Source organism: Ammospiza nelsoni, chromosome 7 (assembly GCF_027579445.1).
Source record: "Ammospiza nelsoni isolate bAmmNel1 chromosome 7, bAmmNel1.pri, whole genome shotgun sequence".
Taxonomy (NCBI): Eukaryota; Metazoa; Chordata; class Aves; order Passeriformes; family Passerellidae; genus Ammospiza; species Ammospiza nelsoni.
The window spans coordinates 14391512-14417444 of NC_080639.1; the positions used below are offsets into that span (position 1 = coordinate 14391512).

The 25933-nt window shown below is 40.8% G+C and overlaps 2 protein-coding genes across 5 annotated transcripts in view; both read right to left on the minus strand.

Moving 5' to 3' along the window:
* Positions 1-2618: 2618 nt before the first annotated feature.
* Positions 2619-7093, minus strand: FAM237A (family with sequence similarity 237 member A). The gene is made up of 2 exons (XM_059476337.1): positions 6679-7093; positions 2619-2767 (listed from the first exon to the last, which is right to left on the minus strand). The coding sequence occupies exons 1-2, from the start codon at positions 7091-7093 to the stop codon at positions 2619-2621; spliced, it is 564 nt and encodes a 187-aa protein (XP_059332320.1).
* A 12427-nt stretch (positions 7094-19520) lies between these two features.
* The window catches only part of ADAM23 (ADAM metallopeptidase domain 23), a 66288-nt gene continuing 59875 nt past the window's right edge, over positions 19521-25933 (minus strand). For all 4 annotated transcript variants that reach the window (XM_059475751.1, XM_059475754.1, XM_059475752.1 and 1 more), the window contains one exon: positions 19521-22729. In XM_059475751.1, coding sequence (XP_059331734.1) covers positions 22581-22729 — 149 coding nt within the window. In that variant the 3' untranslated portion in view covers positions 19521-22580. The remainder of the gene's footprint in view (positions 22730-25933) is intronic.

A 25933-nucleotide genomic window follows, 5' to 3' on the forward strand; every position in this document is an offset into this window, starting at 1 on the left:
ATACTATGAGATAGAAGCTCGTAGCTTTTGCAGTACGCCAGTGCCCAGAGACACACACAGCAATCCAAGGGACCTACTTGTTGATTATGGTCAGCTTCTGATGAGGCTTTAAATCTCCTTCTAGTGTGTGCATCTGAATTCAACTTGGTTGGAAACAATAGCAACTGACAAATGCTGGTTTGGTGTGAAGAAACATTGAACAGACCTGGAGCACAAATTCTTACAAATAGATATTCCTGAACTACCATGAATTGTTTTTTCATATCATTATGTAAACACTTAAAGAATTGTTTTCCATGCTAAGAAGCAGTTGTTTAGCTCACAGATCCCTGTAAGATGAGGGGGACAAAATCACAAGGTCTTTATTTTGCTGTTATTCAGTTCAGATGACAGTGAAAGAATTTAAGTCAGACATGTTCATCCCATCCTTCTTCTGACACACTCTCACTGAAAAACAGTAAGCCAGGAACAATATCTGTAAAAACAATCCTAGTTCACACAAAGATCTGCCATGATTTTGATAAGGAACAGTGGTAGGAGGCAATATCCTGTCTTTAAGCACAGTGACATTTTTAATGTTCCTGTATAGCAGATCTACTTTCATCTCAAACTGAGAGCTCTTGTTTTTGTTTTTTTTTTTAATATAGACACTCTTTTATCGCTTGCACTCTATCACTTGCAGGTTTACATGTAGTTAGTTGCATCCCCTTTTTTTATTTCAGCACAATTAATAACACAGATTTCCTCTTTACATCAACAATTTCCAAAAGTTCTCCATAGTGTGATCTATCCTAGAGACTGATCGGTTTTGTCAGTCTTGCCTCCACATCCTTTCCTGCTCATTGCCTCAAAGGCTGAATTTTGCTACAGCCTATTCATTAAGAAGCTTACTGAAGCAGAGAAGTATTGTGAATTCATTTAAGCTAAACATTTCTTGGCCCATAGTGGTATTTCTGTCTGAAGAGAGGAAGGAAGCTGACATGAGCCATTTCCTAAGATATCCTGTTGTTGCAGGTGGGACCTATCTAAAGTGGAATCACTAAGAGCTGCCCAAAGGGCCCTGTGGAAATGCATCTCAGTTAAACAGGACCTGTTCAGATAATCTGTCTGCTTTCACATTTGCTAGAGCTTGGGAGTGTATGGCAACAGGTAACATCTGCTCTACTCCAATACCAATCCTCCTGGGCTGAGCATCCAGCCCTTCACACTCTTTGTCAGGTGCTGGTCTTGGTGACTGTAAGGACTGAGTGAAGACTCTCTTATATTGATACGAATTTGCAACAATAAAGCTTTTAGAGACAATAATATAATTAATGAACACCATCAGTAGAGGAGAGAGCAGATCTGTTGTAACAATGCTCCTGCTGCCCTCCCACGTGGCAGCAAAGCATTCTCATAGGCTGTGGCTGCAACTGGGGGTCTGTTGTTGAGTGCAATAAACTGTGTGTTCCTGTGTTTATCCTGCTTTAGTGTTCTCTCTTAAACATTGAAATGGTTTGCTGCATGCTTAACTTGAAGCACAAATTCAGTGCCATTGAAGCTGCTAGCCCTCATACAGTTTTTTATTTTCTTCCTTAAGTCAGGATTTCCCTCAATGGAACTGTGATTAAGCCTTATTTTGTTCATGCCAGTAACCATTTCAAGATTTCTTTACATGTTTTGTGACTCAAACTTATTTCTGCAAGTTGATGAACGAGGAAGCCCATTTTTCTGTGGGCATTTTGGAAAAAAAAAAAAAAAAGAAAAAACAAACAAACCACCAAATATTGCTACATGCTCAAGAAAAGAAACATTGAATGAACAACTAAATGTAATAGCCCTGGAAAGATGAAATTCATGGTTTCATCCAGCCAGTCTGGCAATGGAAATAATTTATACCATAAAAGCAATCAAATGTTATCTGCCATAAGTTGTTTTGCATTAGTTTAATATCAAATTGCTTGCTACGGTTATCAATAAGAGTCAGAAGAGGTTGTTTTTTCTACAAAGAACTCGTAAACTAAAAAAGAAGCAAAAGCAAAAGTTAAGGATGAGAATTTTTGTGATTAAACATTTTAAGTGTGAAAGCAAGGAGCTGATAAAATCTGTTAACCCTTTTACTGCAAAACTGAAAACATTCTTGGAAGGTATTTTTCATGTAGAAATATGTACCATTTTTCATCAGTAAGATGAAGTCTCTTGTAGTCTCTGAGCAGGGGTTGCTCTGTACAAGTGTACAGCTCTGCATACAACCAAACATTACCATCGCCTCTCTAATCCTGTCTTGTAGCCAGTGGAGGTTTTTTGACAAATTCCTTCTCTGCTTGTCTATATTTTATTGAAGAATCAGTTATTTCTTGTTTTGGCACCCAAAAGACAATAGTTTGAACAGATCACATGTATTACAAGAAGCCTGATATACACACAGATTAAAGTAGGCAACTGCTTATAAATCATGCAGTTTAGTAAGGAGACTTAATTCATTGGTGATTAAGAAAACCCATAAGTCCAAGTTAATCAGAGATGTCGTGCTTGAGGTCACATGCCTTCTTCCACCACATGAATTGACATCAATGGGGATTAAAATACAAAAAATAAATAGAAGTAGTTTAAAATTATCCACAAATCAAAATCTTAGACTAAATGTGTAATTTCCTCTTTTTTCCTAGCTTTCCAATGACTCTTCCGAGTAATATAGATCTACTCTTATGTATATGGATACTTATTAAATCTTCAAATGAGTCTTTCTTCTTCAGAACTGGTGACCTCTGAATATGAGAAAACATCCCTGAAAAGTGATATAAAAATGCATATAAGTAAATAATTTCCAAACAGCAAAGAGCAGCTGAATACTCGGTTTCCCACATCTTACATTTCCTCTGCCTTTAGCTGCTGCTGGTCGTATTTTATCAGCATTGCCCCCAAGCCTCTTGCCCTGATAGCCCTATCCCTCCACTTGTATGCTGCCTTTCAGTGTCATGTCACTTTGATCTTTCCCCAATGTGGACCTTTTCCTGTAGTCTTCCTATAAAACTCTTCTACTTGTAATTAGCAGAATCAAAGTGCTTAAGTATGCTCAGAATCCTACTACCACACTGGCCTGTTATCAGCCTCTCTGCACAGTGGGTGAGATCCCTCACACTGCCTAGTAGCACATTTGTTATTTCCTTGAGGAACTATGGGGTGTTTTCTTTGCAATGATCTCTAAAAGGCAGCTGGTTGCTTTTCTTTCTTTTAAACGTATTTGTCTTCTGAAAAAGTAACTGATTAACACAATACCTGCTTATTTACCAGACATCAACTGTTCAATAGCCTTTGTCCCACTACCCCCCACAACAAACTGCAGAGTTGGGACAGGGAATTGTCTCTCTTGGGCCAGGTGCAAAGGGTGATCTGAGCCTAACCACCTGCACCTGTGAGGGAGCTGGGTACAGCTGAGTCCACTGAGTGGTAAGGGCCAGTGGGACTGCTGGGTGAAAAGAGAAAGGAGAAAAAAAGGAAAGCAAGAAAGGAGAAAAGAAGCAGAGGGTTTGTATCTGTAGTCTTCAGATGTTTCTAGGGAGGATGTGCGATGTGGCTTCTTGAGGAGGATCTTCTTGTATAGCTACTCTTCAGGAAGATTGCCGTGAGTACAAAAGCTATGTTTTCTTGGAGGTTTAAAGTTTTATTTTGGTTAGGGTTGTTATAACTGTAATGTAACTAGAGTGTTGTCATAGTTTGGAAATGCATCTATGAAACCTGCTTTTTCATGGTATTTTTAGGGAAGAGGAATGAGTTACTAAAGATAGCCTGGCCAGGTATCTGAAAAACTCTCCCTACTTGTGTCTACTAACAGCTGATTAAGAATTCTCTGCAGAATATATAGGAAAGTTGAAATGCTGTTGGGTTAAGTATGATTTTAGGTTGATTGAGACAGTTTGTCAGCTTACTCATATTCAGCTGTTCTTGTTTTGCAGTCTTTTCCATGGGTTGTTTAGAGTTTAAGAGTATCTTCAGACTGTGAATACAGTCAAAAGCCTGGAGGGACTAGACTGGTCCAGAAAACAGTGTTTGAATCTGTAAGTCTGGAACTGGGCTACTTCTCCCACTTCTTGGTGCACACTTGAAGAGAATCGTTTCCCAGGAGGACCAAGTATGGGTAACTGTGAAAGTGCCTCTAAGATGTGACAAAGTAGGGTTTTTTTCTCCTTAGAAAAGTTCCTGATTCTCAATCTTCACAAGTAGGGATTTATCCATTAGTTCTGAAATGTAATGCTCATAATAGCATCATAACATCAGTATTTCTGTGCCAAGTTCAGATATCTGTCTTGCTTTTCCAATTCAGTGATATGTTTAAGGAAAAACAGAGAATGCAGGTTGCTCCTCTTTGATCCTGTTTGCAATTAAAACAACAAAACAAACCCCAAACATATTGAAATTTTAACTATTTAACAGGAGTAAGATAAAAAACTTGAGTATGAAGCAATAAAGTTACCAACTGTTGCAAAAGTAACAGAATAAAACAAGAAAATTTTGCTTTATTTTTGGAATTCTGGAACAAGCCTACTGAAAGCTATTTATACCTGCTCATATAGATGTGAAGTACACAAGGTAATTTAAGTGCTGTTAGTGCTGCTTCTGGGGCTGAGGAAGCAGGCTTGTACTTCTATGCATAAGTGCAAATTCTATTCCTCATCATTTGCTATGCCATTTCCAGCTGCAATTATTACCAATTGATTTCTACTTGCACTGGTGAAATAAGGCAGTTGGACCACAGGCTACAAAGATTAAAACAGCTGGCTTTGTTAAGAAACTGTGAGACTTGGATGAGAAGTTAGATAGCTCCTCTAAAAAAATAATGGGCTGTCACTGCTATAAGCTACCTGCAACAAACTGATGTTAATCAGCTGTACAGAGAAACCAGCTTAACTGATTACAATTCACAAAACAAAGAGGGTGTGAATGCTTAGTAGTACTTAAAATCCCTTTGTATAAGAGATAAGAATAGTCAGAATTTATCATAAACCCCTTAATTTGATTCTTCAAAATACATCAGACTGTTACTCTTTAATCTTGACTAGAACAAAAGCTCTTTGTATCGGAAAATCACAGTGTGATATGGATATATAGAGCCAGATGTAAGCAAAAGGCTAAATGGGAGTTTAGACAGTGATATTCAAAGCTGCAATCCCAAATAAACAATAATCTAGTGCTTTAACTTAGTGGATTATCTCAGTTTTTGACAATACTACTGCTATGTACGTCTAAAGCTGGGTTCTCTTTGCACCCAGAAGCGTGTCAGTCTGGTAAGGATTGAGCAACTTTTTGCCTGTGTGATGTCCAAGATCACTTGGAAACCAGAAGTAGGTTCTGTGCTGGCATGCCAGGACAGTAAAGATCCAGTCAGAGCTCAGATTCTTTGCAGAGCAGGATAGGATCCAGTCCCTGCTTTTAAGTTGCAGGTAGTGGTTGTTTGACTCATAGGTTAGAAATTGCCCTGTGGGTATGAGTTTTTCAGTCTGAGGGGATTGATTCAAGTTCAACTCCTATCTCAAAGTTCAGGATACTGCCTGTAGGTAATAGGGTAAGGACCTTTCAGTCCTTCCTATCCCAGATTTTAGCTTTCAATATTCAAAAATGTTTTAGGTTTGTGGGCAAGAGTGGGATGGTCCAGTGGTGTATTGTCCCTGAGGTGCAAGATCCCCAAGTTCAAATCCAATTTTTAGAGACAATCTAGTGGATACTTGCTCAGAGAGGCTCTTCATTATTCCATGAACATTCCCCCCAAGCATCTTAATAACTAAGACACTGCTTTAGGAAGTAGAGATAAGGGTCTCAATCCATGGTTTCTGCCTCTCACTGCGGGCTCATGTACTACACTGTTGGTGATGGAAGCAGCACTTCTACCTCACCATCAAATTATAGCACCTACCTCTATCTGAAAGTGGATATTCTCCAGGCAAAGCTATATCTGTTGGTAGCAGGATCAGAACTGAAGCCTTGGAAGAGACTGAGATTTAGGAAAAGTTATACTGTGTCTCCCTTTTGGGAATGAGGATGGTAATTGACAGACATGGAGAGGGGGCTGGGGACCTGGAGACTAGGGATTGCAGCATTTAGTGTCACAGGTAGTGATGTTCTTCCTGGAGCTGTAGTTGTGTCTGAAAGCCTGCATGAATCTAAATCTGAGATCTGTTTCCATTGTTTGTTGGGTGAAGTTACCAGTATGGAAATGAAAAATAGTGACTGACTGCTAGATGGCAAGTAGACGCACCTTGACCCTTCTGCAAAAGGCTGCCACTCTCCCCAACAGTACAGTACAATGCGTTCCTCTCAGAATGGGGATTCAGAGCTAGCCTGTTCATAGCACAACTGTGGTAAAAATGCTGGTGTGGAAGAATATATTGGTATATTCAGTTGCTGAGATGCCTTCTTTGTTTGAATCCTCCTGTATCACACTTTCTGCTGCTTTTTCTACCCTATCAAACTGGAACTTAAAAGCTGTTGTTAGTGTTCAGTTTGTTTGGAGGTAAAATTCTTACTGAGATCACATTGAACATAAACACAGCTCTGCACCTCACTGGGAGGAGTAGGGGATTTTTGCATAGCACTGGCCTCCGTTTCTGTGTTGTTACCACATAGCACAATAGGCCTCAATCTCTTTTCTTTCCACTAGACTCTAATTATTGCCCATGAGATGCATATTAAAGGAGTAGTGACCTTGGTTTCTCCCTGTGAACTGAGAATGTAGAGTAGCCATCTTGGGGCTTCTGACAGCTTCTGACAGCTGCCTTCTCCCCAGCCCATGGGTTCTGGAGAGCACGCAGTCCACATAGATATCCCAGAAGAGCTGAGCCAGGTCCCAGAACAAAGCCCCATGTTTTAAGTTCTCTGAGGATTTCAGAAAGATCATGAAGTCCCAAAAGCCACTGACAGAGTCAGAAATGCGAGGCTTCCTCATCTCCAGTAAAACAGCTGAGGAGGATTCCCAGCACTGGGGGTCTGCCCGCCCAAGAGCCAGTGGATCAACTTGGCTGTGGCAGAGCAGAGGTGTCACACAGAACACTGCCATGAGCAGGAGAGAGCAGGTGAGTCTCATGGTGCAGGGGATTCTTCTTCTGCTTCCAAGATCCATTATGTCACTGAAATAGAAGAAAACCAAGAGAAGCTGAAAACATCTCACTCTTAGATGCAGGAAGAAAATCCTCTTAACTTTACATGATATGCAAGGCACTTAAATACTGTTTCTCTGCTCCTTAAAGATTTGTGTATGCTTTTTGTATGTACACAAATACTAGAGGAGTGACAATGCTCTGTGCAGCAGAAGCATGTGTAAAAATTTTTATTCATCCTCATATCTGAATGATGAACTGTCTTATCTGGAAGTACTTAATACTGAAAGTTTTTTTGCCATTTTTGCTTTACAGATACAAAATATTTTTTCAGTAAAAATCCATTCCTTTTTACATAATTTAAGCTTTTAGGCAATCTTGCTTTTCTCAACATTTTGAGTCCTTTAAAGTAGTCTTCAGAATCACAAGGATCAGTGAACAGCAGGTGGAAAAATGTTGTTGAAAATGTGCTTTAATGGTTTTAATTACTGCAGGTTTCAGATTCATCCACTGACCAGGAGTGGTTTAGGTGCTAAAGGGCAGAACAGTTCTGACAAGAGGGTATAGCAAAGCCATCACATAGCAGCTGTATTGTACAACATGTACCCATGCATATGGAATCATAAAACAGTTCAGGTTGCAAGGGACCTTTAAAGGTCTCTAGTCCAACCCTTCTGCCATTGGCAGGAACATCTGCAACCACTTCAGATTGCCCAGAATCCTATCCGACATGACTTGGAACTGTTTTCAGGAATAGGGCATCTTCCACTTCTCTGAACAGCCTGTTCCAGTGTCTCACCACCCTCATTGTAAAAGATTTTTTTCTTTATATCTAATCTAAATTGGTCTTCCTTCAGTTTGAAGCCTTCACTCTTTGTTCTCTTGCAGCAAGCCCTGCTAAAAAGCCTGTCCCCATTTTTCTTATAGGCCCTCTGTAAGTACTGGGAGGCTGCAGCAAGGTGTCCCTGCAGCCTGCTCTTCTCCAGCCCCAGCTTTCTCAGGCTGTCTTTTCAGGAGAGCTGCTTCACCCTCCTCATCATTGTTGTGGCTCTTCTCTGGACTTGCTCTAACAAGTCCATGTTGACTCTTTCCTGTGCAGCGATGTCTTTGTGTATGTTTAAAAGTATAAATGTGTACTGCCGATCCCTGAGAATTAACTGTTAAAACTCTGAAACTTGCTAAGTAGTATCAATAATGGATAGGTACAAATTCTGAGAATGATTGTTTTGTGGACAGAAAGGCCCAGTTGTCTCCATCAGATTTAATTTCTAGTACATACTTCTCTGATATATTTTCTAACAAGATTCTAGCATTTCTGATACTGAACAAGTTTGAGAGATTGTTTTTAGTGTAGCTCATGGCATATGGAGAACTTCCCATTTGTGGAAATCAGCTACCTCTGAGATCAGCATTTAGGACAAAATTCTCTTTAATGCATGTGCTGATCTGCTGAGTATTCATGCTTGTATGTTTTCAGTTTGGTTGTTGGGAATGGGAAGCTACTTCTCTTAATGAGCTAGATAAGCAACTGACTTTTTGTGTAGAAAGTCTCTTCTATGAGTGATCCTGAAGAAATGTTCCTTTGCTCTGTGAAGAAAAATGCCAAAGGCAGGACATTGATGTGCAGAGGAATTGTGCATGAAAAGTAGCCTGTGTGTGAGACTAGGGAAGAGTAGTTTGCTTTGTGAAGTATATTTCTTTATAGAGCTAAAGGACTCTTCAGAGATTTCAGTCCTAGAAATGTTATTCTTACCTAGCCCTCTGTCTGGCTACCTGATCAGGTTCTGGGAACATTTTTGAGGTATTCCTTCTTTATTCCCCAGCTGTCTACAGTCACTTTTCAATCCAAGTTTGGGTTTTGTGAGAAGAGCTGGTTTGACAGCCCTGGCCCTGAACATTGCATTTAGGGAACAAAAGAGGGACAGCTTGCTCTTCCCACACTGCCCTGCCTAGTGGATGTCACTTATGACAGTGGTGGTAGTAATAGGGCTGTCCTCCTGCTGCTTCCAAGATCCCCAAGAAACATTGTTCTTCTGTACCCTACTCCACAAGGCAGGCTTTGATTGCTTTCTCAGAAGCAAGCCAAAAACATCCTGTGAGTCACTACTTCATTCTTGTTTGTGCATCAGAGCCCTTCCACTGGACACAGACACCTGTGTGCCATGCAGTATGCACATATGTCTGCTTACTGAGACTTTTTCAAGGGACATAGTTAACTTTATCAAGTTTCTGGTTTTCAGAGCAATTTAGCAGTCTCAAATATGACCATGATGGTGAGGTGACAGACAAAGGACAGTGGGACAGCCCCAACAAATTGTTCAAGCAAAGGAATAATACTAAAAGAAGCTAACAATACTAAATAATAATACTAAAATCCTTTAAATGATGGTTCTGTGACTTTGACAGAGCCCATCTCATTTGTACAAGTTAAAAACTGAACTGGTTGCTTTGTATTTTCTGCTCCCCAGCACCTATTATAAACTTTATACGTTACAAAACTGGCTAAGACAAGGGTTCTGGATTTGTCAAAACAAGGGGACAGTCTTGGCAAGGAGTTGGTAGGGCATTAATATGAGAATCAATGCCCTTGAAAGTGTGGTGTGCATGGCATTGGTAAGGGCCAGTGGCAAAGGCCACTAGTCCTTGTGGTCTGGTCAAACTCGGGCAACTCACTGTGCTGTTAGTCTTCCACAACTTCAAGATTGTGGTTTTTTAGATAATTGAGAGCTGGAGGGGATGCCCAGGAAATTGGAGATTTCATTAATCTCTTACCTGTGCATGTGGTGAATGCTTCCATGCAATTCCTCCTTACACCCTCCAATCTCTTGTTATTTTTGTCCATTCATTGAAGTTTGTGTGTGTGTGAGTGCTATTTACACTTCCTGGTTCTGACTTTTCCCACCCTTCCCCCTATCTCTGCTTCGCCTTGCAGTGTAGTCTCCTGCTCCACTCCTCGGCATGGATAATGCCTGACAATAATAATTTAAAAGTTAATCAATTAATGTGTTACTATCATCTAACTTGGAGCTCTCGTTACGGCAGTCCCTCGGGCGCGCAGCTGCCGCAGCCGGTCCCGGCCCGGGTGCCCGCTCCGGTGCAGCATCCCCGGGCGGTCCCGCTCCGCTCCCGCCCGCCCCGCGCCGCCCGCGGCTCTCAGCGCTTACCTCGGGCAGGCTCCGGCCAGGGCAGGGCTCTCCGAGCCCGCTGCCGCCGCCGCGCTCCTTAAGAAGCCGGAGCGGGCAGCCCCGCTTAGTTTTTACGTCAGGGCTCGAGAGCAGCCCCCACCCCCCGGGCCCGGCCGCTGCTCCCGGGCACCCGGAGCTCCCGCTTTCTCTGTGCGGAGCTGTCCTTGCTGCGAGTCCGCTCCGCTCTCCGTCCCGCCTCTCCTCCTCTGCTTGCGGACTCCGGTTCTCCCGGGGCAGCCTGCTGGCCGTGCTGCCTCTGGCCGAGGGCAAGGGGCGCCCAGCGGGGTGGAAGAGTAACAGACCTGGCAAAGCTGCCCCCCTCCCCTTGCTGCACCGGCGGGGGGCAGGAGGGGAAGAGTAGAAATTAAGTCTGCCTTTGGAGCTCATATTGTCCCGAGCTGGCTCAGACCTCAGGTATCTTGCTTTATGTGGTTGGCTGTTGCAGATCCCTCCACCCCAAAGCAGGAATCTGTGTGGCATGACTAGAGCTATTTGCTGGCTAGGGCTCAGCTCACATGCTGCAGCTCATAGAAGTTGAAGCAGAGACCCAGAGAAGAGCCACAGAAGGACTCCACATAAATGCATTAGTTGAAGTAGTTGGGCTGTGCTGCCCACTGCAGCTCAATTTACACAACTTTACCTTAAGAAGCGCTAACTTGGAGGGCTGTACGTTCTCCAGCAGAAGGGGATGGTCTGGTTCCATTTTCCCCCCAAAGAACAATAATGTGGTGTAGTGTTGTTGCATTTTCTCTCTATGAGGTTTTCAGCTGTATTATGACTTCAGTGTAGCAGCTGGAAAACCTTTGTGTTGGAGAAATGGGTTAAGCTAGTAGGGAAATGAAAGGAAAGCACTGGTGAAAAGGCTGTCTCCTGTTATGTGCAGCATGGAGAAAAAAGCCTGAGCACAACTCTGCAACTGACAACTCTGCCTGTGCTCACTGTGCCTGCTGTGATCCCCTTGCACACAGAAAACATACCACTCAAAGAGCTGGGGCTCTGTGACCGTGCTGATAGCCAGTGCTGGGCAGAACTTGCTTAACACCAGCTATTTGAAGCAATAGGCAGGTGAGAACATTTTTTTTTTTTCTTTGTTCTGTAGTTTCTAGGCCAAATCATGCAGCCCCTTGCTACATGTCTGAAGCCAGTGCAGCTGCACCAGTGCATACAGCTGGGCAGCAAACTGTTTGTTTTTCCAAGGCTTTCACTGGCAGCTCCCTTTTATCTCTGCATGTGGAATCATAATTCCTTCCCCAGAAAGCAACTGTGTTTCAGTAGCATAAGGCTTATCTTCATTGAAGACTGTGGGGCTGCACTGGATCACATCAGCTGGAAAGTTGGCTTGAGACTTTGATTTCTCTGATGTTCATCAATACCTTTATGGTTTGCACTCTTTCTGTGCATCCAGTCCCTGTAAACGGAGAAGCAACTTCCTTTCCAAACCCTTGGTCTTGTGACATGCCTATGACAATAAACACTGCTTTCCTTCTGGTGCTCTATCTCCTCAATAAGCAAACCCTGTCAAAGTGTATTTTGTGTAAGTGATGCTACAGTTTAACAAAAGTGCAAGGAACTTTTTGCGGATGAGAAAATACTGGCTAGAACCCTTGTAAACTGCTGTACTGTAGGACTTTGGCCAACTTGCAAATGTTCCATTTATTTGGCTAGAAGTGTGAGTTTGGGAATGGTGGGAGTAGTGATCACCAGCTGCTGAAACAGACTTCAGGATGAAATAAAGAGTGTAATACCTTGCAAGGGGCCTTTGCAACATGGTGGAGGAAACCTCTCATATGTAGGATCTCCAATATTTCTTCTCTGTTCTTTGGAATACAGGCTATTCCAGTAGACTTTCTCCTGTGTTCTAGAGCTGAAATGATTCTTAAGAACCAGCTTTTGGTTTTGTTTGTTTCTTTTTAAAATCTGCTCTGTACCTGACTCTGGACCCATGTGCAATCTGGAGCCCCCTTGGCAAGTGGGTAGCCAATGTACTTCTCCTTGCCTCTGTATTCGGGGGTTGAGCAAGGCAAAGGAGAGAAGGAAAGTGTGCAGGTAAGATCTGAGTAGAAAAAGCTCTGGGGCTGCTTGTGCTCATGATAGGCCTAGCTGCAGGGGCCAGAGCTGAGCAAGATTAAAATGCCACAGAAGTGGTTTTTGCTGCTGTTTGTGTATCTGTGGTACATCACTCTAAGGACTGTCCCCCATGTTGTTAAGGGTAGAGCCAAATAGAAAGGAAATGATAAAATGTTTCTTGTGAGTTGATACGTTTCTGTCAACCTGCAGCCTTTGTGGAATCATTGTTAAGAAGTGAGTTGAGTCCCCTTCTGGGGTGCACTTTATCTGGGTTTGGATCAAGAACAACATTGGTTTCATTCCATTCAGAATGCTGGCAGACCCAAGGGTATTGAACCAGGGGCTCTCACAGAAATGAGAGTTGCTGCTCAAGGGAAATATAGCTACAGATAAAATAGTTGGCTCCACAAATACTTCCTGAGCCTACTACATTCTGCTCCCTCTGAACCAGAGCACTTACATTCTATTTCTGGGAAAGAGGTTTTTGATAATTAGATTGATCACCTCAGCCTCCTAGTGGGGAAGAAATGTACCAGGATTGGCCATCTCATTCAGTTTCACACACTCCCTCAGTCAAGCTTTCTGTGCCCTTCTTAAGCTATCAGTAATCTTTCTTTCATTGCAGCACGTGATATATTCCCCTGGCAGCCAGTGTTCATATCTTCTGTGGATCTCCATATCTTATAATTCACATGAGCTGTAGATCATATCCAGAGTCATTTGCAGAAGGATATTTTTTATCAAGAAAGGTTGATTATTTACTCACAGATGAGACAGATTATTTACTCATAGATGAGACAGAGCTTTCAGATGATGTAACACTACAGAAAGGATGCTATTTCTACCAGAAAAAAATATTAAAATAAAACAAAAGGTTAAATGATCAGGATAAAGGAATAAGGGATAAGTAAGAAAAGTAGGAGGCCATTTAACTGGTATTTGCATTTTGAATAGAGCAAAGGTATAAATAACTACAGAGTTGCTTTCTTCTTGCATTTGCTCCCAGCAAAATTTCTGGTGGTTTAAAATTAACATTTAAGTTAATAGGCAGTGGCTTATGGTTGCTTGAGCTAGGTAAGCATTTACATATAAAAAAAGAGATTCAGCACTGAGGCTGAGAGACAGTAACATGTGATGGGATGCACAGCTTGCCTGTTACTTCCATAAGCAGCCACACCTGAAAGCAGTATTAAGCTTTTTAAACTGTCCCACATGATGAAAGACACCTGTTTTAGGCTTACTAAAAATGCTTTACAGACATATGCTTAGCTGAAAGTTTGGGTTTTGCTGAGTTGGGTTCCAAATTATTCCAGCTTTGTGTGAAACTTGGCTAAGTGATGGCAAAGGCAAAACTTGTGATTTTCAGAGTGGGGGATACCCAAAGGTCTGTTAGCTTTAAATTCATAGTACCTGGTAGAGGTTTTATTTTTCTTCAAAATTCACAAAGGAAGAGTGTGGAAACCTACTTCCATTTTTAACTTTTCCAGTTCTCCTCTTTGAAGCAGAAGATTAAACTGTCCTTAAAATTGGCTCCCTGACTTGCAAGAGCTTCTTGGAAATGAAATTAAATCAAATCATTGATCTAAAGTCTGCAGCTATATTTTACTAATTTTTAAAATTATATGTAGAGAGCTTTGAGTATCTAAACCTGTTGTTTTTGGTTTTTTTTTTTTTTGACTTTTGATGTCAAGTTGTCTTCTTTTTCTTTCTTTTGGTGGATTGAATCTCTATTCCCAAAGTGTTTGATGACCCCACACTGCTCTAAAAAACCTTCTAGGTCTATTGTCTGTTGAAATGGCCAGCAGGAAAGTCACTGGGTGTGATGCAACCCTTGAGCAGTTCTAACCAGTGGAAAGATAATAGTTACCTAAACATACAGTTCTTCAGTGCTGTACACTATTGCTGATGACCTGAAACATTTCCATGGAGCTGACAGACAAGACATGGGACAGGCAGGAGACCAGGGTACTTCTGTGCCAGGAGCTGCAGCCCTGTGGACACCCTGGCATGTCTCTGGCCTATGCTGAGAAGTGGCCTTCTGCTAGAAGGTTTGAGGAACTGCAGCTCCCCATTAGACTACATTTGTCTTACTGTAATAATGTGTCTCTCTCTATGCCTACCAACTGTTGGTGTGAGAGGCTCTGTCTCCACTGCCATATTAATAGTGTTTCCCCAAGAGTAAATTTAGGTGACATGTCAGAAGTGTGAGCTGGCTTCATTGTTGAAGCCACTTATTTAAATTAATTTGTGGAAGAGGTAACATTTCTCCTGGCAAATGTATTTAACACAAGCTTTGAAAATATGTGTGGAGCAGGTATTTTTACAAGTGCAAGCTAAGCAGTGTTGGTCAAAAAATTAATATATATTTTTGAAAATATAATCTGGTGATATGTGACACTATAAATGCAAATGACCTTTATAAAGGATGTGACCACATTTTTCTCTAGACTTAAGCACTCCAAGAAAATAAGAAAGAACTCCAAACTGATAGCATAGTACTTTAAATATTAATCCGTGTCTTTTGGGCAAGTTGTCTCACATTAACCATTCAGTTAGTTAGAGAGCTTTTGATTAATTTTAATGGCATTCTGACTAATTATAGCCAGACAACTATTAGTTTTTGAATTAAGGGATTCATTGCCATTTGGGTGCTGGACTGATATCTACATGTTCCAGAATAAAGTCACTGGTTCTTCCTGACTCAGCCCTCCTGCTTCCTCATGTTCCCACAGACAATGGGGAAACGCTTCTCACCTTCAGCCCTCTAGGCAGAGGAGAGTCACCCTGGGTATGTCACAGCTAGAAGAGCAGTTCAGTGAAACATGTTTTCATAAAACTGCCACTAACATCCAAGAAAGCACGGCTGTTACAGGATCAGTTTCTCCCAGGAAGAAAAGCACTTTCACAGTGCATTCTTTCCTGAGGCTGAGCAGGACTGCAATGTGGAATCCTACCTTTTCTTTCTCTGAGAGTGTTTCTTTCCTGCAGCTCTTGGGAGAAAAGGTCGTTGGAGCACGCTTGCCTCAGGGCAACTCTTGGGCTATGCCAGTGGGCCACCAAGGAGGGCTTCAGCCCTGCCACTGTCACACTCATCCCACAGCACAGACACTCCCCTGGCAGCCACAACCCCACGCAGGGAGCCTGCACATTCCCACTCAAAGCTGTCTGGGGAAAATAGTCTTCAAGAAGAAATTGGAGGAGGGGATAGCAAATTATTTAGGGCCAAGAAATAGGTCACAGGAGATTCTGGAGAGTAATGAGGATATTCTGTCTCATGTGAAAGGGCACTTGGGGATCTTCAGTTCTCCTTGGTTGCCTGCTCATTCTCAGTCTCTTTGCTGGACTATCCACTTTGCTGCTTGTTTTGCTGGTAGCTCCTACTAGGGTTCTTTGGCACTTATAAAGTACTTGCCACTCTTCAAACCACAGGTGTGAAGTCTTATAAGTACACTACTGCTGTTGTCAGAGAAGAAAGTTGGGGGGTTTTAACGTGCAAGATCTGCCATGTATAATTTATTGGCAGACAAATGTGCCTTCTTGAATTATTTTCCTGAATGAAGTACTACAAGCTCTGTCATTTAGATGAGTAAAACCCATACATTATCAGTAAGGAACCATGTGATAGAGGCAGATTGAACATTGGGTTTTTTGAAATTAAGTATATGGTTTATTTATTTTTTTAACAGGTGAGGCCACTCAGCCTTTGAAACTCCCATTTTTATTTCACAAATGTACCCTTTGAAACCTATTCTCAAAGGAGATGCTATAAAGGTGATACAAGAGTGAATTTCCATGTAGTGAGTTTAATTTGGAACTTCTGAAAAGATTATAGTTTAATTTAAAAAGGTCCTTTATTTCCTATCCTATTACTGATTAGGCACAGCTAAAAAGTTGCATATTTCATGAAGACTTTAATTTTTTTGAATACCTGGGGAGGGGGGTTTGTCTCAAACTTATCAGCTAACCAGCTCTGCCTAGAAGCAGTGCTCTGTGGCCTGGGTGTAAAGGTCACCTTTGTGTACAACAGTTCCTGCCCTAGAGATCTTGTGTTTGAAGTGGAAGTGCCCAGCCAAATCAGGAAGGAAAAGTGAAGCAAAAATGTAATGAGTCTGAATCTTTTACCTACCTGCCCAGCCCCCTGATCCAACAGAGGATGTTCTATAATGTAAGGCAATTGTTTCTTTCCTTCTGCAAATGAGGCAATTTTCAGTCTTGTGTTCGGGACCTCCTCATTACACAAAGCAGGAGTTAAAATCTTTAATTTCCTGAAGCTTTTCAGTGAATGCTGGAGGGCACTAGAATAGTTCTGTTTCTTGGAACTGCTTTCTCATGGCACAGAAATCCTGGTCAAGCATTCATTGTCTGTAAACTATGTTATTGTTAATGATATCTGTAAGAGTAACTTCATAATGGATCAGGTCTTGAAATAGCACTACAGAGTTCACATGTACATGAAAGGAAATAGGGGAGAAGTGACTGACTCCAAAGGAGACTGGCTTGCTTGTGTACCTTGCCTCCATCTGATTTCATTGTTGTGCCACTCTGAGTGGGGCATGTTGACAAGGGAAAAGGTATGGGGAGGAAATGGATGGTCAGAATACATAAAATCCCAACAAAAATATATTAATGCAGTATGGAGGTTTAGACTGTGGTCCTTGTACTTACTTTTAGAAGTAACGTGAGCCTTCTCTTTGAAAGAACAGATTGAGACTGCTTAACAAAGCCATGAGCACTGTTACTGCAAGTTCTGTCCATTTATTCTGTAATTATACAGTTATTAGTGTGCTTTGGAGCAAACCAGAGGGCTAGAAATCATGTTTTGGGAAGAGGTCCTTGTTAGGGAGATAAACATCTCTGTTTACATAAGCTGAAGAGAGGAGTGGAAGCATCTTTGTGTGATTGCACTGAGGCTGAAAGTCAGGCATTGCTATAGAAGGTGGAGCTTTAGGTGTCCCCAGTGCTGCTGCCACACAGCTGGGAGCACTGGAAAACAGGGCTGTGCTGTGCTGGTAGGGTCTGGGCAGCTCAGCTTCACAGCACAAGGTGTTGTTCAGCACAGCTCCCATCAAGCATTGTCAAAGCTGCAGGCTCCCAGGAATATCAGCTGCTGCTGCTGGTGCCATTTTCTTCTGTAACCCTCAGGTAGATTTGAGATATTTAGACAATTTTCATTCATGAGAATAAACTGATCACCATCTCAGCTGGAGATAGGAAACCAGTCAAAAGCAGTTTGCCTGTGATGTTTTTTTGGCTGGACAGTGTCCAGGCTAGAGTGCAGGGAAGCAGCACGTTATGTGTGGGGACATTTTCTTTCTGCACAAGAGGCAAAGCAATGTTATAACCCACAGCATGTTACTGGTGTGTAATGTAAGGGGGGTATTGTGCTCGTGCCTTTGTCACCAGTTAAATACAGCTGCAAGAATCAGCGCTTCTCTCAGCTGCTCTGTGTAGTGCAGATGCAAACATTGCTTCACAGTCTCCAAAGGAAACTCAAAGCCTCCAGCAGCTGGACTGATGGCTGAGGAAATCTGTGAATGTATGATATACAATGGTGCAGTGTTGTGCTCATGAAGTCTGACAACTGGACATGTAAAATACATTTAAGTTCCTCCGTGCTTTGAGCTACCAGCTTTGATGGGGGGAATTCTTATACTGGCTCACAAACTGCCACACTAAAGCATGGCCTGTTACAGTACTAGTGGTAAAGATGAGGGCTATCCCATGACTTATTACAAAACCAAGGTATTTTATAAGAACATTTTAATAAGAAAAAATCAGCTGACACTTGATTATGGGTTTTCTACAAATCAGAGCACTCATAATTACACTGCCCTCAGCAGTCTGAGGTTTCTCAGAAATAACATGTTTAGTGGCTGGTGATGCTGGTCTGATGTAGAGTTCTTGTACTTATCTAGGAGTTGTGTCCCCTATTACGTTAGCTATTCCCACTAAGGAACTTATTCCCCAAACCTACAAGAATGTGCTTTCTGAGTTGTGAAGAATAAATAATTGAACTGAATTACAGTGTGTGCAGCTTTAAGATAATGTTTTTGTGACCTTTTGCTTTCAGTTGTACTGGTTTGAGCATCTCTGCTATTAAAATTCTTAAGCACTTTTTAATTTAAGCTTTCCATGGACACCTAGTCTCTGTGATATTACTGATGGATGATTTACATTAACTTTTCAGCTCTTGTAGGTAGGAATCTATAGGAAGTACATTTGGAACAAAAGAGGCTTTTTTGGGTTTGTACAATGTGGCTTGGTGTTGTGTTGGTTTTGTCCATGATAGTAAGTGCCCCAGCAAGATCAATCTTCAGTGTTTGTGCTGGAACTGAGAAAATTTTCAAAAACAATTCTAAGAATTTTTTCTTGTGAAATCAAAAGCAGGTATGCATCTGTCTTTATATGCTTTTCTATTCATATGCTGCAAAAGACTTAACTCCTATTTTAAGGAATGACTGTCTATTCTAATTATAGCCAAAATGCATGTTTATATTGAGTTTATGGATAAATCCTATATTTAAATGACAGGAAATAGATGTGTATAATAGTGGATCCATTAGTGAGAGTGTTCCCTCACTCTATCATTCTAAATGAGAAAGATGTTTTCATACAGAGTGTATTTTGTTTCCCTGTCTGGAGCTGGAGAAAGCAAAAAAATATCAGTAGTTATCTGGTAACTGTGACATGCATGCATTTAATTTTCCCAGGCTGGCTTCACTAGAGTTAATCTGGCAAAAAAAGAAAAGGGAGATGGAGTTTCATACAGTATTCCATTAAAATGATGGCCACAATATCTGGTTGTTACGATGTAATTATTTAAAGAATACTTCAAGGGCCTTATTTTGGACTTCCTGTAATTATATAATTCAGATTTTTGAGCTGGAAAAGGCTTCCCTCCCCTAACAAAAGCCTCCAGGTGTCACTGAACTCAGTGTAGCCAGCAGCTGGGACTGAAGCAGGCTGGGCCCATCCTGGGTGCAGGGGCCCTGGTTCCATGCATGGCAGAGAGGCTGCGTGCAACCTCCTCCCACAGACACAGCCTCACTGTGAGATTTGACACACTTTGAGATCCTTCATAAAAGAAAACTCCAATCAATTTCCACTACTACAAAGGTGATCATTCTTTGAACACAGAAATTAAACTGAGAGAATAAATAAGAAAAAAAAATATTGAAAATTAAAAACTACTCCAATCCATGTTCATGACATTTTTAATACTCATCTTGCTAAGATGCAGAACAAGGACTATTGAATTTCCATTCATTAGCAGCCAACAGGATATGAATGAGTATTAACTTCAAACAAAAACTTGATTTATAACAACATCGAGTTGTGCACTTAAAAAAATAATTACAAAACATTTTTAAAAGGAAGAGTAACAGTGGAAGCAGTAATGAATATAAAACATGACTGATTAGGCTTAAAACATAACTTCAAGTATTCTATGGCATTTCCTCAGACATTTGTCTCATCTGTTTGTGCAATATCCATCTTTGCATAGTAAAGAAAAATTGGTTAGACTCCAGCCTTGAGTAATGTGTTTCTTGACCATGCACCTATACAGCTGTTAATTTGCCTGGCAGACTTCTCTTTTAGGAGTATCAGATCAAATCAGTGAGATCGTGCAGCAGACTGGAATGAGCTATACAGCTACCACAGCTTCTTGTCCAGCTGAATAGGTAAATAATGGAGCAAATGTAGAGTGGATGAAATGGAGGCAGAGTCAACCTGGTCTTCTTTTGGTGCTGCTTTGCGATGAACGAGTTACTGCTAAATGGATATGCACGTCCCAAAGCACAGCCAGGGCATGTACAAAATCAACACCTATCAAATCCAGCTTTTTAACTGTCTACCAGCACAGGAAGCACTTTAGCCTGTACCTACTCTGAGCTGTATTGTCACTTGTGTTGTGTGCACACAAGGCAGAAAGTGTGTTCTTCCCATGCACACAATGGCTGAGGACTGGAGCATAAATTCAGTCAAGAAATCCTAATTGCTATGAAACTGCTGGTGTAAATAAAAAAGTTACTCCAGCACTGAACATATATACATAGTAGTTGGGGACCACTGTGGTCTGATTTAAAACATCACATCACACACTAACAATGTTGTTTGTGAAATGCCTCTCCAAGGTTTATTACACAGGTAGTTTATGTATATCCAGTTGACTTTACTTATTGTAATTTTTGATAGCACTGGTGTTTCTGTTGTGGGTTATGCTTGCTTTGGAAGCAGAATCTGAAAAAATTTAGATGTTGTGTTCCCAATTGCAGTATTTTTAGAGAAACATAATACAGTTGCAAGTATTTTTGGTTTGTCATCAGAGAAATATCACTAATTTAATTCTGCTTAAAGCCAAGCAGGAAATTTTCAGAATAAGGTTTACAATTTCTATTAATGTCAACTACCTGTGTGTGCAGCACCTTTAACTTATAATGTAGTAAGTGTAAATGTGATTATGTTAAAGCTGATTGAAAATATTTAGTAACAACTGTGAATCAAAACCAATATATTGAGACTGTTGAATTGAACATTATCATAATAAGAAAAATAACTGAAATGAGGTTTTCTAACTCACAGGAGAATGTCTGCAGCATTTTTTTTATGTTTTGGCTCTTAAAGCTAACTTGGGAAATGGATTTCCTCTGAACAAAGATGCAGGAAGTAGTGTAACTGGGCTTCTGTTGTTACTAAACATCCAAAAGTTACAACTTTTAAAATATTTTGGATCTAATTCTGATTATCAGACACAGCAATTAAATTTTCAGTTACTTCACTTACCAAATGATTTAAGTCAAGATTAAAAGGATGAGGCAGACTGTCCAGCTCTGTACTTTAAGGAAGCCCTAAACTAGACCTCTTCACAGCCCTCTCTCAAGGCAGCTGCAGCCAGGTGGTTCCTAGGGACACAGGACTGCTGCCCAGGACTACTCTGTAAAAATCTGTGTTGGTGCAGAAGGTGTCTCTAAAAGTAATGACAGCACACCTGAAATTACCTGGGATCTTGCACATATTGTGGTGGTAACTGGCTATCAGTAGCCAAGGGTCAAAGTATTAATCTTGCATTAAACGTTGAATAGTGACATGCATCAAAGAGATACAGGGAGTGAGTTAAAAAGGTCAGTCACCTTTGCAAGCTGCTTCCAGTGGATGGGCAGAAGGCAAGAGAATAATAGCTCATTCCAAGCTTTAACATCTTTTGACTATTTTAAGGCTTATTTAAATTTTCATTTTACAGGATCTAGGCAGGAAAAAAAGTAGCTTTTCTTAAAAGAAAAAAAAGAGTTTGGCACTTTTGTGATTAGTTTGAGTGTGTGTTACTTATATAATGGAAAAGTCTGTATGACAGCCAAAAGAAGTAATTCAGACTTATAGTCAATACATAGATATGCATTTATACATTTTAATTGTTTTTGGTTTCAAGCATACAAACTTTAGATCACATCTGTTTGGTGTCAGAACTCCCTGCATCTGCATGCTGTTATCTGCCTTTTTTGAGCAAGCCCAGAACATCTGCTGTACAACATGCTACAGAAAAAAAGGGGAAGAAAAAAAACCCAAAACCAAACCCAACATCAAAAATAGATTTACATAAAGAATAGAACCTTTTTATATGGAAATTCTTTTCTCTTGTATATATATATTTATATATAATCTGTGAAAATGATACATCAAAATCTTATTTCCATATTTACACTTTTTCCTTCTTGGAAGAATTCCATCCATCATTCTCTAGCTTCCATACCCAAGAGGCTCCTGTCCAAGGGGAACAGTGAGCTCATGGAGCAGGGAACCCTCAAGTCCAGCTGCAGAATGCACTGCGTGGCTGGAAAAGCTGTTGAAGCCTGGCACTGGCTTCCCAGTGCTTTGTATTTATTGGGCTGCAGATTCTGCTTGGGGTCAGCTTGCTAACTTGGTTGTTTGTATGTGAGCCATGCAGGTTACCCTTTCAAAATCAGCTCCTCATGCCACTGGAGTTTGATAAGAAAAAGGAAGTCATGCGAACTCAAGTGAAGTTAGAGTGCCAGCAGGCTGGGAAAGAATCTTTTGCAACTCCATTATTTTGGAACAGTTCTCTTATTGCACTTGGTCTGTGTGTCTCCTTCTTAATTTGAGAAAAGGAAAAAAAACACCTGATTTTTTGAAGCAGTTTGCTTGTACCACTTGTCAGTTAATGTTAACAAGAGAAAGGTGAATAGAGGAAGTATTTCCAACTTATCTCAACATCCCAACTTTGTGTTTATAGTTACTGTTCTCATGTTCTTCTGTACTGATTTAGTTCTTGTGTAGCTACAGCAAGGACATCATACCCAAAATCCAGTGGTGCAAGAAGCAGCTTTTTGAATGGCATTTCTTCAGATAGGGCCTTGCTGGGTTGGATCGAACCTTCGTTTTTTGACATTTCTTCCAGGTTGCATCAAAAGGAGACGGAAAGAGAAAAATGCAAGACATTAGTTAGGTATAACAGGAACACAGCCATTGCTAAGGTCATAGTAAAGTAAAAAGCTCACACTGACAGTTGAACCAGGAACTTTTTCAAGGGGTAACTATTTAAGGAATTTGGTTGCATGCTTCCTACAGCACGACACCAAGTACAGGTTTCCTTGTGCAGTTTAAAGATCATGCTGGCACACAGAAATCAAGTATTTCTGTAGTATTTCAAGTGGTGCTCTAAATTTGTACAACTTTTCAGCTCCCAGTAACACATGGTGTGCACTAGGCCAAGAATGCACACTTTTACCTAAAGAGAATGAGTCACAAGTGCCAGGAATGGCAACACTTCAGCCAGCAGAGGCTTGAGTTCTCAGAGCAAGTGCCCAGCTCTGGCTACACCAGAATTTAGTTTATATAATCCAGTGTGACAACAGTGTGTATGCCTTTGTGAGCTCTTACCACATTACTGACCATAAGTGCTGTGAATCTTAGTAAGGAGCAAAAGACAGCTGAGACATTGCATTCGAAGGAGACTGGACAGCTCTGTCAGTTGTGTGATTGGAACTGAATGTTAAGTGGCAGCAAGCTGGGGACATCCAATCTCCTGCGATGTAGATGTCCTATGTCACACAGCAAGACATTAGGAAGCAACAACAAAAGTTGGGTGCAACCTCCCCAGTATCTGGCTTTATGTGGGGCATCAAGCAAGGGGCTCATGCATTTAGTTTTACCATTGGGCATACACACCACTACCACCACCAAACCAACATGCAAAAAATACAGAATAGGAATTCATATATTCCCTAAAGCTACAGACCAACCCCTGGATTTTTAATCTTCTGCAGCCCTGCTAACTTCTAACACCGCTACAATATTTATTCTATACATAAGGTTTAACTGGTGGTTTGAGACTAATGCAAAGGCAACTTCTTTTTGAGAGGACTTCCAGAGGCTAGTAATTCTTGGGAATCCTTGATTTTGGTTTTTTCCTTGGATACCTGTGATTGGATTTGTGCAAGATGAGTGCTTAAGAACTGCTAGTTTCTGAAAGAAGATTACTGTATTCATCTTTCAGTCTTTTCCCCTCCAGGATTACTGTAATAATGCTCCTTTGGAATGAGGCTGATATTATGTCAGTATCTCAATTCCTTGTCCTCTAAACTACAGGTAAATTTGAGATGAGGAAAATAATTTTCAGGCCAACTTGCAAGACTGCCAGATAGGAAGCATGAATATTACAGAACTTGGTTAAATGTGAGTTAAAGGCTGCTGTGTATCTGCTTGTCCTGCCAGTTTCAATGGGAAAAGGACATGTCTGCTTCTTTTCCCCCATCTCCTTTTAAATACTGTCTAGCATCCTTGAATTCAAGTACTACTGATAAACAACTAATTACTCAGTAGTTTTAAATCAACAATGCAGATGAAAAATCTAGGTGACATAACTTGTCCTTCCACTATATGGGCAGTACCATATTACTGTTTGCTTGAAGAGGACAAGTCCTTAAAACAGACACTGAATTACATTGTTACCCGAGCTTATTATAATTAAAGAAATGGACTTTATAAAGTCTTAGAGGTAAGAGGACAGATGCTATGCTAGCCTCCCAGAACAATCTAACAAAACTTTTGGCTTTTATCTTATCTGCTCTCTTCTAACCTGTTCTTCACTGGTGTAATGTTCTAGTACAAACCTCATCATGCATTCTGTCCAAACCATATATTTACTTATTTCCTAGTTTTATTCAGCAGAAATACAGCCTTTGAGGAACAAGATACTGACCAAACCACTGCCTTTCTTCACTTAGGATATTCTGCTAACAATGTTGTATGAGGGAGAGAAACATGTGAAGAACTAAAGAGCCTGAAATAGGGAACATGAGGTACAGTGTCAGTAAGGAAACAGTACACACATGCAAAGCTTCAACAAGAGCTGCCATTGTAACACTTCAGAGGTGAGCAGGGAGGTGTTACCCTGCAGGAACTGAAAGTCTGTTCTGAGTACCTGACCTGCTTTAACAACTTCAGCCTGAATTACCAAACACTAATCCAGGTTCTGGATATTTCCACCAGTTCTAGCTTGGAGTTACAGCAGTACAAGATTCCTTCTGCTATGCTTCAGTTAAATGGTAAAGGGGCAGAAGTGTCCTCTAGGGAAGGACACACCCAAGAATGATGCTGCTTCCTAGTCCTTTATTGGTTTATGTGGAAGATCTTAGAACACCAAACACTTTGCATTTAAAGTTTTAATGCCTCTTTAAATAATGAGGGTCATTTCTGTCTCTAATCCAAAGGGTCTCAAACAAAAAGAAAAGAAAGAAAAGTATAGGTTATTTTTAGTCAAAAAAGTACTCCATGCCACAGCACATCACTGCCTAACATGCTCACGTTTACAAAAAAAAAAAAAAGAAACACTCCCTCATTATCAAGAAAAACTCCTCCCATTATCAAAATGAGGGACTAAAAAAAGCAACTTAAAATAAGTTGATCTGACTGACCTCCCATTTCTTCCAGTTGTTTGGGGAAAAAATTAGAAAATACCTCACATTTTATTCTAGCTGCTGTTTGTGCAGTGAAGACTGGATTTTGGTCCACAATTCATGTATGATGGAAATGCTGGTAAGGGACCAAAACCTCTTCCTCACAAAATTGCCACCAGCATTCCACTGCTTTAACTTGTGGAAACCTTTGGGGTCTAAATGCAACAGCCCAGACCAGTTCAACCTCAGCATCTGTTACAGCTGGGTAAGTCTTTGGTATCTCCCTGAATTTTCTATTAAAGAAATAGAAAACATTGCAGCTCTTTAGCTAAGAACAATTTCTGGAAATAGAATTGTGCCTACAATCAATTCTCTATCTGTAACTTTTGTATTCTGCTATAACAAGCAGCAGCTCTTCATGTACATTTCCACATCTCTCTTATTAGTATTACCTCTTAGCAGTGTTTTCTTACCAAAACTGCTGTTAAAGTCAGTAACAAAAGCATTAATTGACTTCTATTACTGCCAGTAGCTTAGCAGAAGTGAGTGAATATATGCTAGGAAAAAACTGTAGGCCCCTGAGCTTACTCTAATGGTAAAAATGTCCTTCCTATGTTAAACACTGCATGTTAAAAGCTTGCACAGACTCGCTGCACCAAAATCAAGTTCTTACTGCTGTACTTAGATGTAAAAGTAT

What these genes read in the sequence shown, in the direction of transcription:
- FAM237A (XM_059476337.1), bottom strand. Translation starts at nt 7,093, where the DNA reads ATGGATCTTGGAAGCAGAAGAAGAATCCCCTGCACCATGAGACTCACC. An exon ending in GTTCACAGGGAGAAACCAAG is followed by an intron (nt 2,768 to 6,678) that starts GTCACTACTCCT and finishes ATCACTTTTCAG; the next exon opens with GGATGTTTTCTCATATTCAG.